Source organism: Notolepis coatsorum (assembly GCF_963971535.1).
Source record: "Notolepis coatsorum genome assembly, chromosome: 4".
NCBI lineage: Eukaryota > Metazoa > Chordata > Actinopteri > Aulopiformes > Paralepididae > Notolepis > Notolepis coatsorum.
Genome location: NC_140168.1, coordinates 206,571,795 through 206,590,395, shown reverse-complemented (window position 1 = coordinate 206,590,395; position 18,601 = coordinate 206,571,795). Strand labels below are relative to the sequence as shown.

Genomic DNA, 18,601 nt, shown 5'->3' with positions numbered 1-18,601 from the left:
TCCATGCTAAGGTCTGTGTCTTTGTCACGTTTAGTTTGTATCCTGAGTAGTGGCCATATTCCTTCAGTAGATCCATCAGTGCCGGGAAGCTCTTGTCTGGTTGCCTCATGTATACTATCACGTCGTCCGCAAATAGGCCTAGTTTATATTCCGTTCCCTTTATCCTTACTCCCTTAATGTCCTCGGTCTGTCTGATCAGTTGTGCCAGTGGTTCTATGAAAACGGCAAAGAGCGTCGGTGAGAGACAACATCCCTGTCTGGTAGCCCTCTCTAATCTGATTCTATCTGTCAAGCTGCCATTCACCTTAACCCTCGCTGTCGGTTCTTGATATAGCGCCTTGATCATCTTCATCGCCCTCCCGTTCAGTCCGAACCTCATCAATGTTTTATATAAAAATGTCCAGCTCACACTGTCGAATGCTTTTTCTGCATCTAGGCTAATCAGTACCGCGCTACCTCCTTGTTTTTGTATCTCCTCTACTATGTGTAATGTCTTTCTCACGTTGTCCTGTGTCTGTCTCCCTTTAATAAATCCAGTTTGATCTTCATCTATAATGTCTGGCATAAACGTCTCAAATCTCTTTGATATTATCGATGTATACATCTTGTAATCCACGTTGAGTATGGACACAGGTCTGAAACTACTACATAATTCTCTATCCTTTCCTTCCTTCGGTATCGTGGTGATTATGGCTTCCTTCCACGAGGGGGGGGGGGGGGGCATTTTTCCCTCTTCCATCGTGTGTCTGAACGCCGCCCCTAACATGGGTGCTAATTCAGTTCTAAATGTCTTGTAGAATTCCGATGGGAATCCGTCGCTCCCCTGAGACTTGTTGTTTTTAGCTCTACTAATTGCCTCTTCCAGTTCTCGTTCCGTAATTATTTTATTTAATTCTTCATTCTGTTCTTTCCCTATCGATGGTAGCTCTAGCTTCTCCAGATATGCTTCTATTTCCTCTTCTCCCGCTGCTTTTGGCTGTGTGTATAGTTTCTCATAGTATTCTCTAAATGTCCTCTCTATTTCCGCTGGGTCTCTCAATATTTCATTAGTCTTTGTATCCCTTATTGTGTGTATCGTGTTCAACTTCTGTTGCGTCCTAATTCTCCTAGCCAACAGTCTGGTCGCTTTTGGTCCCCCTTCATAGTACGTTTGTTTCATGAACCTCGCTTTCTTTTCTATTTCCGTCAATAATTCCCTATTTATCCTGGCCTTTACTTCTTTGATTTCTCCGAGCGTTCCCTGTTCTTTTGATATCTGGTGTCTCCCCTCTAGATCCTTCAGCTTCCCTATCAGATTGTGATATGTCTCCGTTCTGGCTTTCTTCAGCATTGCTGTCTTCTCCATCAATTTCTCCCTTATCACCACCTTCAGTGTGTCCTAGAGCTGCCGCGATAACCGCATTACCGCGGTATCGCTGTTGCATCACGCTCAGTTAGGCTGAATACCGCGTCACCGCTGTTTTTTATCATAATAATAAAGTTGGCTTGCGGCTTGCGGCTCTGCAGATATACCCTACTCGGTTCCAAGCGACCCTATTGGGTAGAAGTGGTACCAGAAAAGTCATGTGAAACATTGCAGACCACTGACTGGTCAGAAGAGAGACGCGTCACACTTTGTAGCCTCTGAACTAGGGATGGGTACCGAATTCGGTACTTTTGAGGTACCGAACCGAAACACGTCGGTACTACCGAATATCGAATCAAGTGAGAAACCGAAAAAATAAATAAAAAAAAATAAAAAAAATATTTTTTATTACTTTTTATTTTTACCTTTTTTTTTTTTTTTTACTTTTTTCTTTTCATGTCAACGTTCACACGCACAATATATGCTTACCTAGGATTTGACTTGATTCAACAACAAAGCAGTCGGAGCAATGACAAGCCGAAAACTGTCGAAATTGTAGTTATTTGAAGTTTGGATTTTTTTTTTTACGACTGAGGTAGGTAAATTAAATTTCTTGAGACTAAAGTACCGAAAAAAGGTACCGTTGGGTACCGGTATCGATTCACAGGTACCGGTACCGGTATCGGTTCAAATGTGAAAGGTACCCATCCCTACTCTGAACAGAAACAGAACGCCGCGCCGCCATCTTTACTGCCTCGCTAAGGATGTATTTCATTCAGGATTTGTTTGCGACAGAACCAAGTGCAATAAACAAAAGAATGGATTCACTGTGTATTCTGCCTTATTTATTGATGAAACAAAACCGACATCAACCCAATTTACCACAGAGCGGAGAGTTTAGTGTCACAACAAGATCGCTGATGTGTTAAGTTTGTTGTTGTTATTAGCGTAATACTACCGTCAGCCGATATACACGAGAGGTAACGTTAAACCCGGGTTTGCTTGGTAGAATACACAATGAGAGGTAACGTTAGCTTTGGCAGAATAGACGCAACGAGAGTCTGGTTAATGTTGTTATTGATTGATTGATTGAAACTGTGTTAAACTCTGGCTTGCTGCAAGCCCTCGGACATCTATGCCCACGGAGCTTTCAGTGTACACAAGCGAGCAGCCCCGCCTGCATCCCCACACGGACGGAGACAAACGGAGTAGTACCTGGCTGCATTGGAAAAGGAACGAAGTACCAGGTGCCTAAAGCGGGTTGAGTCGAGTAGGTACTATGCAGTGGAAAAGCGCCATTAGACTAGAGGCAGGCTATAAGAGTAGACTACTTAAAAAAAAAAAATGCATTCAAACCTTTTTTTTTTTTTGTGCGCACTGTGCGGTAATAACCGCGGCGGTAGGAAATATTTCGCAAATTCGTGCGGTAAGGAAAATATCAATACCGCGGCAGCTCTAGTGTGTCCCATAGAATGTTCGGGTCTACCGTCCCGTTGTCATTTTCCTCCTTATACCTGGATATCTCCTCCTTGATCTGACTCACCACCCCCTTGTTATTTAGTATTCCTACATTTAGTCTCCAGATCGTGTTCCTCCGTCTCCCTTCTAGATCTACTGTCAGATATATGGCACTGTGATCCGATATGTCCGCTACTCCTATTCTGCTCTCCCGTACCCTGTAACTGTCCCCCGTCGTCATCAAAAAATAGTCTATTCTCGCATATGTCACGTGTGGGTGTGAGTAATGTGTGTATTCCCTGTCCATGGCGTGCATCCCCCTCCAAACATCTGTAATTCCCATTTCCGTCATCTGAATATTCATATATCTACTGATGGGTGCTCGTCCTTTTCTAGTACTCGTGGTGTCTAGGTCGTGATTCAGTACTATGTTAAAATCTCCCGCGCATATCAATATCCCTTCTAGTTCCATCACTATCATATCAAAAATGGTCTCATATAAATCCCTCTCACTCTCTGGGGGTGCATAAACATTCACTAACGTAACCATTTGGCCCTCCATTTTCCCCTTCACCAGAACAAACCTTCCCTCCTTGTCTCTTACTTCCTTGATCAATTCAAATTTGACTGTGTTTTTGATTAACGTGATTACTCCTCTCCTCGGGTTCCGTTTAAAGGAACTATAGTATGCATTTTCATATCCAAATCTCTTCAGTTTCTCATGATCCTGTGCTACCAAATGTGTCTCCTGCAGAAAAATCACTTCCATCTCACTTTTTTTACATTTCAACATCACTTTGCCCCTCTTTATCGCATTATTCATTCCATTAATGTTTAACGACATCATTTTTATACCTTTAACCATTGTCATCTTTCTTCTTTCGTCTGTCAGTCCCCCCCATGTCACATTCATTCCCCCCTCCGGTTGGAGCCTCCGCTCTCTTCACCGAATACATATAATGATTAACATAAATAAAAAACATAAACTTTACATAAAGTGCTCCCAAGGCGTTCGGGGGGGTCCCTGTGTCCCCCCCTGTCCCCTGCTGGTGGGTGAGGAGTAATTGCTCTCCTAGTGAGAGGCCTCCATATGTTGGAACCTTACAGAAAAAAGGAGAAAAAAAATAGATTTTTAGAACTAAATTATATAAATCCCTAAAGTAAGAGAGCAATTGCTTAAAATTAGAGCTGGGCCGTTAACGGCGTTAACGTGCTGCGTTATCGCAAGACTAGTGTCGCGCGATAATATAATTAACGCCGTTAACATTTTTTTCAGCGTTGGGTCTCGTCTGGGACATTCGCGGATGTATACCATACCAACCTGGTCGAACTACTCTGTGTGTGTGTGTGTGTGTGTGTGGGGGGAGGGGGAGGGGCGTGAAGTTCGTGAACACGTGAGCGGGGCATGCGTGAAGCTCATTACCATCAGCTGAGCTGCATGACAATGGCGGACGCTGTGAGCAGAAGAGATATCTATGGTAACATTAAGCACAGTTTGCTTCAGGGGTATTTTATTTTCAAAAAGCTTCCAGATGGAAACCTCGACAAGACGAAGGTGATTTGCACTTTGTGCAAAGCGCAAATGACCTACTGTAGGAGTTCCTCGAGTCTTAAATACCACCTGAGCAAGAAGCATCAAATTGATGTTATGAAGGAAGGCGTGGTTGAAGATGATGGACTTGAGCTTCTTCTCCGGGCGGCGACAGGCGACCCGTGTTACAAGCTACCTGCGAGGCGAACTATCATGAGGAGAATTCATGACCAACACGCCACAGAGAAAGTTGTGAAGGAAAAGAAGTTGGCCGCGGCGTCGTGTGTAGCACTGACTGGGGACCATTGGACATCGGTCAGCAACGATAATTACCTAGGCGTTACTGCACACTTCATCGATGCCAGCTGGGAACTTCACTCGTTCGCCTTGGGTACGTTTGTTATTTAATTTATTTAATTGACCACGGTTAAGTTGGTTTCAGGGGGGACCCTGATGTAAACAAGACAAACGTCTTTCTCTGGTCTGCATCCCCTTAACAATTGTGTGTATTGAGCTGTACTGTACCCATTCTGCAATCTGTTAATAACATTTTCATTAATTCATTCATTCATTCATTCATTCATTCATTCATTCATTCAGGCTGGATACCCAGCCATCCAACCATATAACCATCCAACTGGCTGAATATTCATTCCAACCTGAAACCAACCCACCGTGGCATGTAGTATTAAATAAAATTAATAAACTTAAACAGATGTGTCCTTCAGTTATTGGTGTAAAGGTTTGGAATTCTCTCCATAGCGAGCTTAAGGGATGTAATATACATTTTAAAAATTGTCAGTATGAAAGTCAAATGTGATCTGAATAGCGAGATATTTTATTTTATTTTTATTTTTTATTATTATTATCATTTAATTTGTTCTTGTTTAAACTGTGGATTGTTTTTCTTGTATATGGTATACATTTTTTACTAGCAAACTTATTCTGATCTACTTTGTCTGTACTAGGTGTGATTAAAACAGAGGAGCGCCACTTTGCAGAGGCGTGTGCCAGGCAGTTTCTGGACGTCGCTAATCAGTGGGAGATAGCCGACAAAATCACCACCATTGGGACAGACAGCGCTCCCAACATGATAGCAGCAGGGAGGATACTGCCATTCGAGCACATGCCCTGCATTGCGCACCTCATACAGAGGGCCATTGTAATGTCCCTTCGGGATAGTGGTTTTGATGGTGTCCTGGCCAAGTGTCGAAAAGTGGTCGGACATTTCAAACACAGTCCGGCCAACACAGATGAGCTGAATGTCCAGCAAGCATCCTGTGAACAAGAGCCAGAGTCACTCGTGCAAGATGTTCCAACACGTTGGAATTCCACCCTTGCAATGATCAATCGTTTGAGGCGCAACAGAGTCCCAGTGCACGCAACGCTGGCCCAGCATAAGCACAAGCTGGTCCTCCCAACAGATGCTGAATACGAGAAGCTGGCAAAGCTGGAGAAACTGCTGGAGCCATGCAGGTACTGTATGGTCTACAAAGATAGCGTGTTCTTAAATTGGCATACAACTTCTTTTAAAAGTCACTTTGTATTTAATTAAGAAATGCATGCCCTTAAATACTATAAATGATTCAGAATCAGAACTTATAAAAGTGTAATCTTAGTTAAAGTGTGTGTGTGTGTGTGTTTCAGAACTTTAAAAAAGTGTAATCTGAGTTAAATTAATTGGCCATATTTTGTGTGTGTAGGTACATCACTGAGCTCCTTGGTGGGGACAAGTATGTATCCTGCTCTGTGGTTCTACCTGCCCTGCGCCACCTTGAGCACGCAATGAAGATCTCGGATGAGGATCCTGCCTACATTGTGCGATTCAAGAATGCCTTCACCCAGGACCTCAACCAGCGGAGGGAGAAAAGTAACCTGGAATGGCTGACTAGACTAGACTAGAAAATAACTGTATTGTCTGACCATTATAGACTGTTAAGCCAGTAGATTGATCAATGGATAGATGAATGAGTCATGAAGAAATATGGTGGTTGGATTTGCAAAGTTACTTTAATTTTTATTTTTTTCATCATCAATTAATTATTATTTATTTTTGTTCATCAAAGGTAGCTACTGCTGTGGATCCACGCTTTAAGGACCTCAAATGCCTGCCCAAAGCAGAGAGGGGGCCAGTGTGGGCAACACTGAGTGGGTTGGTGAAGGCAGAAGAACCTGCTCTGCAGCCCCCGAGGGAGGAGAACCCTGAGCCACCTAAAAAGAAAACACTAGTGATGGGATCAGACTCGGAGTCTGATGACGACTCACCAGTGCCCAATCTTGTGGAGAGGTACAAGGTAGAGCCAAGTGCCAGCTTGGATCAGTGTCCACTGAAGTGGTGGTCAGACCACACTGCCGCCTACGGTAAGCTGGCCCACATTGCCCTGAAGTACTTGGGGAGCCCTGCCTCAACTGTCCCATGCGAGAGACTGTTCTCTTTATCGGGCCATATTGTGCAGAAGAGGAGAGCTAGTTTGTCACCAGACAATGTCAACAAGCTGGTCTGCCTTAGTGACTGGTGGAAGAAGGAGAAATAGAGACTGATTGAGTCAAGCCATTTGTTTTGTTTTTGTTTAACCTTTATTTACCCAGGGTAGGTTCGCTGAGCACAGATGCTCTTTTTCAGCTACGCCCTGCTTCAGTCACACAGTTCCAATCACACCTGGGAGCTGCCCAGTACAACCACAGTCTGACACTGAGTAACTCCACTGGAGCAGTTGGGGGTTAAGTGCCTTGCTCAACATTTTGTCATTTAGCTGACGCTTTTGTCCAAAGCGACTTACAAGTTCTGTACGACGGGTCAGCAGGAAGGACCAGCAGCAGTACTTTCATGCACTTTTAATTCCCAAGATAAATATATGGCATTGCTTTTGTTGTTCATTTAATTGAGGGATTTGTTTAAGCTGTCTTTATGTCCGCTGATGCATAACAAAGTGCTCTTCAGTGCTGACTAGTAGTTTATAAACAACACACTGCTATTCAATGCAGACTATTAGTTGATAAACAACACACTGCTATTCAATGCAGACTATTAGTTGATAAACAACACAGTGCTATTCAGTTAGCTCTTGAAACGGGCCTCCAGATGCTTAAGGCCACCCCTGGTTGGCATGTTCCTTTAACACACATTCTGTCAGATTATATTAACTGATTTCCAGTTTGGTAGTTTGTCACATCACTGGACCTGTCTGTATAGGCCCCTACATGCTCTACTCCACTGTAGTCTACAGACTGATATGTGCTCTCTACTCCACTGTAGTCTACAGACTGATTTAGCCTACAGACCTGTCTATAATGTGCTCTCTACTCCACTGTAGTCACAACTGAGTAACAATGTTCATCAAAGAGTGCTGAAACTCTCTCTCTCTTTGAAAGTTTGAAATGCGGTACTGTTCTGTACTGATAATATTATTTATTTGTGTGAATAAAACAACACCGAGTAACTCCACTGGAGCAGTTGGGGGTTAAGTGCCTTGCTCAACATTTTGTCATTTAGCTGACGCTTTTGTCCAAAGCGACTTACAAGTTCTGTACGACAGGTCAGCAGGAAGGACCAGCAGCAGTACTTTCATGCACTTTTAATTCCCAAGATAAATATATGGCATTGCTTTTGTTGTTCATTTAATTGAGGGATTTGTTTAAGCGGTCTTTATGTCCGCTGATGCATAACAAAGTGCTCTTCAGTGCTGACTAGTAGTTTATAAACAACACACTGCTATTCAATGCAGACTATTAGTTGATAAACAACACACTGCTATTCAATGCAGACTATTAGTTGATAAACAACACAGTGCTATTCAGTTAGCTCTTGAAACGGGCCTCCAGATGCTTAAGGCCACCCCTGGTTGGCATGTTCCTTTAACACACATTCTGTCAGATTATATTAACTGATTTCCAGTTTGGTAGTTTGTCACATCACTGGACCTGTCTGTATAGGCCCCTACATGCTCTACTCCACTGTAGTCTACAGACTGATATGTGCTCTCTACTCCACTGTAGTCTACAGACTGATTTAGCCTGCAGACCTGTCTATAATGTGCTCTCTACTCCACTGTAGTCACAACTGAGTAACAATGTTCATCAAAGAGTGCTGAAACTCTCTCTCTCTTTGAAAGTTTGAAATGCGGTACTGTTCTGTACTGATAATATTATTTATTTGTGTGAATAAAACAACACTGAGTAACTCCACTGGAGCAGTTGGGGGTTAAGTGCCTTGCTCAAGAGCACTTCAGCGGCATATTTTTTTTTTTTCATTCAGTTAACCTCAGTTGAACCGTTCAGTCTGCTGCTGTTCCCTTCTGTCACCACTTGGTGTCTCTGTTGCTGCTGTCTGAGAGATGAAGGGAAAACTGCAGAAACTCAGAGGCTCCCTCTCCCTCTCTCTCTCTCCTCTCTCTCTCTCTCTCCTCTCTCTCTCTCTCTCTCTTTGAAAGTTTGAAATGCGGTACTGTTCTGTACTGATAATATTATTTATTTGTGTGAATAAAACGATTTATTAAACACAAGTACATCTTATTGAACATTATTTTGATATTTCATTACCAATTATAGCAAAACAGCTTTTTCAAACAGTCTGTAATGCATTTTGGAAACGGGAGATGGGCTCATGGTGTAATGGGCCACCTGGCCTGAGAAACGTAAGGAGGAAAGTAAAAGTAAGGACTTACTTCTGGTCATTATTTGGGTAGAACACACATATTTTGAATGCCTTAGGCAGACTTTTTTCTTTTTTTTGAGCCATTTTAATCTAGATTAATCTAGATTAATTCCAGGATTGCATATAGATTAATCTAGATTAAAAAAATTAATCTATGCCCAGCCCTACTTAAAATATTAAAATAACTTTGCCAAGCTTATACATTTAGATGAAAATGAAGTTTTTAAATCCTTGTATGCAGTTCGTCCCCCGACAAGTGTGGGCATTAAACCGTTATGAGGGTTTATTGATCTTCTATATCTGGTTCATGTGCATGTACATACCGAATGTTATTGTTCCCAGGCCTTCATTGTAAGAGTGCAGTGTATTCTTTTTCTTCTTTTTACATGTTTTGGCCTTAAATAGTTTTAAAATATCAGTCATTTCTGAAAATAAGTTAGAAAAGTAAAAAAAAAAAAAAAAAGTGTTTTGGAAAATAGCTCTTTATTTGATTATCATAAAAAAGTGTTTTCTATACAGAGATATCGACATCGGTAAATATCGGTATCGGCCAGAACAGCAATATTAATATCGGTTATCGGCATCTGCCACAATTTTCACATCGGTGCATCACTACTTCCATCCTACTGCAACCTATCCTGCTGCAACCTATCACTAAACTAATCACATACGTCCCTAGAATGAACTATATGAACTACCGGTACTAGTTGACACTAATCACCTCAGTCCCGACTCCCTACCTCACTAAACTGATGCATAGTATTTGATATGGGTGTGGGAAAATATCGATACAACATGATCTTGCGATACTCCTCCCCCCCTGTGATATTAAACGGATAACGTGATTTCCAGTATTGTGATATTTTTCACTGTACTCTTTCCAGGCCTTGTTTATTTAAAAGAATATTTTATTTCCTACTGGTGGATAGAAATACTTATCTTTGAGTGATTTGAGGTGTGAATTGAGTACTAGAATGTGATGTATGGAGAGTTATAAGTCTGCTGCAGTCCTGCAGTTCAAGTTTGTTTATTAGTTGTCATAGTAAAAAATACAGAATACTTTTCCATTAAATGCTTTTTTCTGTAGTCCCCATCATCAGTGTACCATGTCTGCTGCAGTCCCTGTCATCAGTGTACCATGCCTGCCTGTCCTGTGTCGGCTGCAGTCCCTGTCATCAGTGTACCATGCCTGCCTGTCCTACTGTGTCGGCTGCAGTCCCTGTTATCAGTGTACCATGCCTGCCTGTCCTACTATGTAACCTGTGAGTTGTTGGAACATCTCGTTGTCTGGTGAATAAAGTCGTTCAGTTTCTCGCCAGTCATGTGAAACTGTAAGCCTATTGGTTTATTATGTTTTTGTAATGTGCCGTCCTTGTAACAATAATATAAGGGCCAAACTTGATTTAACAAAACAATAAATCTATAAGCCCTTGAGGAGGCTGCTACCGGCTAAAAACCTATAATTGACGCGTCTGTGGCCGCTGTTGTAACCGTCTGGTGAAAGGAATGAATGTCCACAAGGTTCGTTCCAATAACACCCCAAATGGGTTTATTTACCACACAAACGTGATAAAACGCAATTGCCAAACGATACCTTTCAAAAGAACAAACAAAACACTTTACCCTACAAACAAAACGATAACAAACAACGTGCCGTGTCGACGTGACAACTTGACGACTTGACGGTCAAAAACTGTTTGGCTCTACCGGTAACCAAACGCACCTGCTGTCATCAGTCCCGTTACTCATTAAGTAGCTACGTATGTCACCTACTGGTGAGCAACGGGAACTGATGCCACAAACTCAATTTGGCAGGCTGGCAGGCACAATGTATTACAGGCAGAATTCATCATAAATACATAAATCCAAACAAATGCATAAAATATAACATATGGCACTACAACCATGTAAATTGGCTCTTACACGCCGGCCTCTAATTGTTAAATGTCATAACATATAACAATTATAACATAAAATGAAAAACAAAAAAGAGCCAAAGTGTGCCATATAACCACAAAACAAATCAAATATTTGAGACTATCGCCTCGTGCAAAACAAACTTAGGACCAAGCCCGGTCAATGGTCATTCCAAGATCAATGTCTTGGCTTTAAGCACCGAGCACCCCAAGCCGTTCTCGTCTGGGAAGGCCTCTAAAAACTCTGCCGAGGAGCTGCAGAGTTGCAAATGTCAATAAAATCTCCCGCCATCTTGTCCATTGGCGCTCAATGTCATTGGGAATGTTTTCATCCCAGCTGCACACTCTTCTCCACAGTTTGAGCAGCATGGACTTGGCAGGAAGTGATAAAATCTCCCGCCATCTTGTCCATTGGCGCTCAATGTCATTGGGAATGTTTTCATCCCAGCTGCACACTCTTCTCCACAGTTTGAGCAGCATGGACTTGGCAGGAAGTGTAACTGGGCCAAGGAAACTCAAGGGATGGCACACCGAAATCTGGTTGCTCAGTGTCTCTTCCAATCTGCTCACGGAAATCATATTGACAGTGGCCACTGAAATCCCATTTTCAGGACCATTATTTTCTTGCAGGGGGCCGTTGACCACCCAGCCCAGAACAGTTCTCATAGCATACGGACCATTTCCACGGCCGTTGATCACCTCCCAAGGTTCCAATAACCTGGGAGCATTGGTACCAATCAATAGATCAACATTTGCCTTTATGCTGGGAATTTGGACATGGGACAGGTAAGGCCACTTCAGCAAATCTTCCTGTGATACAACATTGTCACTTGTCACAGGCATTTTCCTTTGTGAAAGGACTTCTGGGAGGCTATAGAAAGTGTCCCCATTGAGACCAGAGACCTCCAAACCTTTCAGTGAGGTACTTGATACCACCTGCTCCTGGCTCAAAGTGCGCAGAAGGAAGTTAGTCTGTGGTCCAGTCACATCCAATGCACTCATTAAATGTTCCGAACAAAATGTTGCAGAACTGCCAGGGTCGAGAAAGGCGTATGTTTGCAGTATCTTTCCATTTGCGGACTTGACTTGGACTGGCAGAATGGACAGCTTACAATTTCCTCCGCCGGCCCCAGTAAGACCACACGTCTGCGTGGCTATAGTGACACTTGACTTGACAGCTGAAGTGACACTTGCAGATGAATTAGGCTGCTGGTATGTGCTGAGGTAAGGCCTGTCAATGTGAAGCATGGTTGGATGTTTTTTCTCACAAACCTTGCAGGTTAGGCGCTTGTCGCAACCAGCACTCATGTGACCGGAACATAAACATCCGAAACAAATCCTATTTTGCTTTATGAAGATAATTTTATCATTGTGGTTCTTGCCTTTCAGCCGCGGGCACTCTGACAGAGAGTGATCCTGAAAGCAGCATACACAAGACTCAGATTTCTCCATTTCAAAATCCTGCCCCCTATGGACAGAGCCTGAATTGACTTTGAAATCATGTCCCCTATGGACAGAGCCTGAGTATGCTCCGCTATCCTGTCCCCTATGGACAGAGCCTGAGTCTGGTTTAGAATCATGTCCCCTATGGACAGAGCCTGAATTGGCTTTGGAATCATGTCCCCTATGGACAGAGCCTGAATATGCTCCGCTATCCTGTCCCCTATGGACAGAGCCTGAATTGGCTTTGGAATCATGTCCCCTATGGACAGAGCCTGAATATGCTCCGCTATCCTGTCCCCTATGGACAGAGCCTGAGTCTGGGTCCTTGGAGTCCAGACGTGTGACAGTTGTAGCAAAGCTGTTGCCTTCAGCTCTGCCAAACTTGGACTGAGGCTGGAACTTGCTCCTGTTGCTCAATCCATCCTTTATGGTTGGTTTATCCTGGATGTCACCGAAAAGTGGGTCAGAAAGGATCCTGACCTGACGTTCCACGAATGTGACCAGATCATTAAAAACAGCTCTATGATGTCGTCGCTCAAGTAGCTCATAAGCTGTTGTCCTCCATCTTTCCCTAAATCGGTAGGGCAGCTTGGTTATAATCATGCGCATGTTGGTAGGCATGTCAAGCTCCTGCATGTGTTGCATCTCTGTCATCACGTTGCAACAGTTGCGCAGGAACAGAGAATAGTCCTGTAGTGCATTTACATCTTCAGCCTTAACTGCGGGCCAGGCCAAGGCCTTTTCGATATATGACGTAGCGATCTTAAATTCATTCCCGAAATGTTCTTTCAGGAGACCTTTGGCCATGTCATAACCACGGTCTGGCATCATGTGCTGACAACTCCTTACCAGCTCACGTGGTTGTCCTTTTGTGAACTGTTCCAAAAAATATAAACAATCAGCTTTGTTGGCCTTTGCTTCAATATTGTGCTCAAAGGATCTTATGAAGCTCCTGTAGTGAAGCGGGTCACCATCAAAGGCAGGGATGTCTCTGGATGGTAGAGACATTGTGAGCTGTTGTTGCACAAGAGCATTAGTGATTTCATTCTGCCGTTGCAGGACTGTACTCAAGTCTCCTTGAAGTGGTATTTGACACGGTTGATACAGTTGTGGTTGCGCAGCAGCTCCACCTTGTGGTGGCATTTGAAAAGGTTGATACAATTGTGGTTGGACAGCAGCTCTACTTTGTGGTGGAATGTGGAAGAGGGGTGGTTGTGCAGCAGCTCCACCTTGTGATGGCAAGTGGAAGAGGGGTGGTTGTGCAGCAGCTCCAACTTGTGATGGCAAGTGGAAGAGGGTTGGTTGTGCAGCAGCTCCACCTTGTGAGGGCATGTGGAAGAGGTGAGGTTTAACCTTTGGCTTGACAACAGGCTCTGGCATAGGAATGCTGAATTGCTGTGCTGCTGTATTTAGCACAGTATGGATTGAATGAGGAGGTCCAGTGTGATTTCCCACATGCCTTTGGCTAGAGGTTCGTGACCGTCTCCCTGCATCTGACGTAGTATGCATAACAGCCAAATGGGCAGTGGATACAGCCAACTCAGCCTCCATTTCAAGCTGCTCCTTTTTCCTCCTTAACACTTCCTTGCTCCTCCTTATCTGTTGCTCTTGCTCCTCATTATTCCTCCTTAACTCTTCCTCTTGATCCTCCAGAGCTTGTCTTTCCTTTAAGTACGCTGCTTTCACCAGCAGTGATGCTCTTTTAGCCTCTGCTATGAGGCGTTCAGAGCTGGCACTGCTACCACTCTTTCTGCTGCCTTGTGAGCGTCCAAAGGAGATATTTGAAATACTGTCCTTTGGTTTCACATCATCAACCACTGTTTGTATGTTGTCTGGGCGCACGTCCTCTGTGGGTGCACTGACAGTGTGCACTTCCCTTGTGTGCACATCCTCTGTGTGCACAGCCTCTGTGTCTACACAGACAGTGTGCACATCCTCTGTGTGCACAGGTTCTGAGTGCACTTCACCCTGGCTATTTGTAATTGCCATATTTTGTGCCAGCCAACTTTCAACAAGCATGTGGAAGCTTTCCAACGTGTTTATTCTTGACCCAAACCAGGCAGTTTGTAATGTATTTTCGTCCGGGGACATAGTTGACGTATTCATAAATTCATTTTGTACAGATTTGGCTGTCTCACACAGCCTTACATATTCACATAATACATCTTGTACCCCTGTCACGTCAGCATTGTGCATAAATACCTCCATCATTTTGTACAACTTTTGTGCCTTATTTAATATATCTGATCTTTTATTTTCCAATTTTCCCAATTTTTCCATTACAGCCTTTAAGGTCAGTTTAATTTCCCTTTTTTCCATTGTGACAGTTTTCACAGCCGCCTCTGCACCGACGAGTTGCTCATTATTAATGTCTTGATTGTCATCCGCAACGCTCATGTTGACAATCAGCAGTGAAATGATTGAAGCAATAACGTTATGCCCGGCGCGCACGAAGGGATTCAAACAGTCAACGATAGTTGTGCGTGGCGCACATAACGGATTCAACGCGCACAAACAAATCAAAGTTAACGGTAGACTGGTACGCGCAGTCTATTTTCAGCTACCAATGCATTGGACTTTATGCTCGCAAAACGTAAGAGTTGTGTGCACACATTTACCATGGCCAAAAAAAGGGGGTAGCGCTACCTTACCTCGGCTTGTAGCCTACCAATGAAAATGTTGGCAGCTGACGTTGGGTACCGTTGGTTGTAGTCGGAGCTCTGATGAGTAGGTTGACGTTCAGCGCTTCTCAGCTCCTGGCTATGTTGACATCCAACAGCTGGAACTGCGCAAATCCCACGCAGTCCTCAACGCATCAGCTCCGCGCGCGCATCAAAGCGAGGCTGAATGGCTTCCCCGCTGTCCTCAACGTTTCTTGTTGCGCAAAGCTTAAACCTACTTTGCTCGTCTTGCTGTGGTTCTGGCTGATCCACTTTACTGATGAGCAAGTTTTTGACTTGCTTTGCTCTTGGTGTGGTTCTCAATCCACCTTTATACTAAAGAGCACTAGTTTTTGACTTGTATAAGGGCCAAACTTGATTTAACAAAACAATAAATCTATAAGCCCTTGAGGAGGCTGCTACCGGCTAAAAACCTATAATTGACGCGTCTGTGGCCGCTGTTGTAACCGTCTGGTGAAAGGAATGAATGTCCACAAGGTTCGTTCCAATAACACCCCAAATGGGTTTATTTACCACACAAACGTGATAAAACGCAATTGCCAAACGATACCTTTCAAAAGAACAAACAAAACACTTTACCCTACAAACAAAACGATAACAAACAACGTGCCGTGTCGACGTGACAACTTGACGACTTGACGGTCAAAAACTGTTTGGCTCTACCGGTAACCAAACGCACCTGCTGTCATCAGTCCCGTTACTCATTAAGTAGCTACGTATGTCACCTACTGGTGAGCAACGGGAACTGATGCCACAAACTCAATTTGGCAGGCTGGCAGGCACAATGTATTACAGGCAGAATTCATCATAAATACATAAATCCAAACAAATGCATAAAATATAACATATGGCACTACAACCATGTAAATTGGCTCTTACAAATAACATTCATAACTCTTGGTCCAACCCGTCAGCTCCAGGTCCCTCAGATCAAATGACCAACTGTGTCTGAGGGTCCCGTGGGCCAAACTGGTGACAAAGGGTTTCCAGGCCTTTGCAGTGATGGCGCCGACACTGTGGAATAAGCTCCCCCTCAAGATCAAGTCTGCCAACACTGTACAGACATTCAAGGCCTTGCTTAAAACCCACCTCACTCTGGATGATCACTAGTTACTTTGCTGTCGTGTTGCGTGTCTGAGGTGTTCTTATGTTCTCCGTCTATCCGTCTGCCTGGTTCCCTGTTTCTTTGTCCTGTCCATTTTATTCGTATTCTTTTTTTTCCCCGGGCTGCGTCCCGGACCGATGTAAAAATTGGCTGAGGGGCGCATTATAAATGCAAATATCATATCATTATATCATGTGGCCCGTGTGGCTCAGGTACCTGTAGGCCAGAAAGGCTACCGGCCGTTGGTGACCGTGCTCGTCAGTCATGGACCCCACGCTCGGCGGCTCCACGATGACGTCATAGATGATGCCTGCAGGGGGCGGTAGAGCAGAGTAGAGTTTTTATTGACCTATAGTCCATTCATGCTGAGTGAATCAGTTCCCCCACCCACATGTGTATTCAAAAAAATTTGGGGAATGAACTGATGTATCGAATCGAAGTCAAATGAAGAGATTTCATGATGCATTGAATCGTTGCCTGAAGAATCGTAATCGAATTTAATCTAGCTTTCCTCTCTTTCACACGGTAAAATTAGTTTGAACAGCCAGGAGCAATACAAAAAGAACCACTGCGGTCCCGTTGTTTGGTAGGCAACGTTGCATTTACTGACACTCCATGTTTACTAGGCAGCTACCCAGCAGGAGCCAGACCAAACCAACACCGTGACGTCAGCAACAAAATGGCAGCGCCCCCATGGGGAAAACAGGGAAATTATATTTGGTTTTTCAGACAAATAAGCAGGATTTCACATTTGATTATAGGACCCTGTCTTACACAGGGTACACAACAAACAAACTAGGATAACATTGTTCAATGCTTCATCTCCCCTAAGGCCTTTGGTGTCTGTTTCAGCAATGGGTTAAGTTATCGGATACGGCTGCCCTCTTTCAGCCTGTCATCAGTACTGGTAGTTGTGTCGTATGAATGATATCACCCAGTTAGCAGGATGCTTCTAGATTCTAGAAACATTAAATCAATTTAGACCCAGGGTATAAAAAGCAAGGTCTTTGTAAAGACTGGTCTTGTAGGGGCTGCTCTACTACACACTTGTTGTCTATGTTTCTAATCTAAAAATCTGTTTTCAGAACACTGAAGTTGACTTTGACTCTTTGGGCAATGTTGCCCTGTGCATCACAAATGCATAAGAATATGCATTTGCAACAACAACAAAAAAGCCCATCCTCATTCAAGTAATCACTCTTTAATGTCAATGTTTGGCAGTTGAATCGGTGTTGGTGCTAGATCTAACGTTGATTGGTTGATTGAAAAATATTTCAGAATGGGTACAATACAGTACAGCTCAATACACTATATGAATTGAAAATGGGGGACCCTGATGTAAACAAGATGAAAGTCTTTCTCTGGTCTGCATCCCCTTATTAACAATTGTATGTATTGAGCTGTACTGTGCTGTACCCATTCTGCAATGTGTTAATAAAACTTTCAATCAATCAATACACACAATTGTTAAGGGGATGCAGACCAGAGAAAGACTTTCGTCTTGTTTAACTTACATCAGGGTCCCCCATTTTCAATTCATCATAAAACTAAACTTAGCCTTTAACTAACTAGCTCAAGTTCTGCAGATTACTACAATTACATAGCTAATAATTAATCGATACAACCCACCACCGTAGTGTTTTTATTGTAGTTGGACATGGGATGCAATGTCGCCTGCTAGCTAGTTAGCCGATGTGTTAGCAGCAAGCTATAGCTACCTACGGTTAGCATTAGCATAATAACATCTTTAACGTTACATTACCTCCAGTGATGAGAAAGTAGGATACAATCACGATCGCATACACCGTCATAGCGGACGGCATGTGCAGCCACGAAGGCTTCTTTAGTTTGATATTTGGACATTCCAGCGCTGCGAAAGGTAACCCGTACAGAGTCTCCATGATGGTCACCGGCGGCCGGCTGTGTTCTCGCTGCAGCGGTAGGGGGGTCAGGCTACGTCAAGCTCCGCAGCAGTAGTAGATGTTGTTGACGTGTCCAGGAAGTAGATGTTGACGTGTCCAGGAAGCGTGCTTACGAAACCAAGCCGCATTTCTCGGAGACGCTCTCTGATTGGCCACTGACGCGTTTGCCCAATCCGTGACGAGCTGTGTCTTTGCCCATTTCCACGCCAAACAGCCTGCAAACTACCTGGCGTTCTATCAATAGTACCCAGCTGCAGCCGTTCAGACCAGCGCTTACAAGCCCCGCACATACAAGCCCGCACATAGCAACCCCTCGCTTCCATTGGCTGATTTTGGTCACGTGATTTTGGGTCACGTTGCACGTTGCACTGCGGGATTGATTGATTGATTGATTGAAAACTTTATTAACAGATTGCCGTATGATTTGGGTCACGTTGCACTGCGGGATTGATTGATTGATTGATTGATTGATTGATTGATTGATTCATTGATTGATTGATTGAAAACTTTATTAACAGATTGATTGATTGATTGAAAACTTTATTA

The 18,601-nt window shown here is 43.6% G+C and overlaps 1 protein-coding gene across 1 annotated transcript in view; it reads right to left on the bottom strand.

The window, feature by feature from the left end:
- The window catches only part of ostc (oligosaccharyltransferase complex subunit), a 45,490-nt gene extending 27,375 nt beyond the window's left edge, over positions 1-18,115 (bottom strand). The window contains exons 1-2 of the mRNA XM_084312981.1: positions 17,896-18,115; positions 16,350-16,443 (exon numbers count right to left, since the gene is read on the bottom strand). Coding sequence (XP_084169107.1) covers positions 16,350-16,443; positions 17,896-18,034 — 233 coding nt within the window. The 5' untranslated portion in view covers positions 18,035-18,115. The remainder of the gene's footprint in view (positions 1-16,349; positions 16,444-17,895) is intronic.
- Positions 18,116-18,601: the final 486 nt, after the last annotated feature.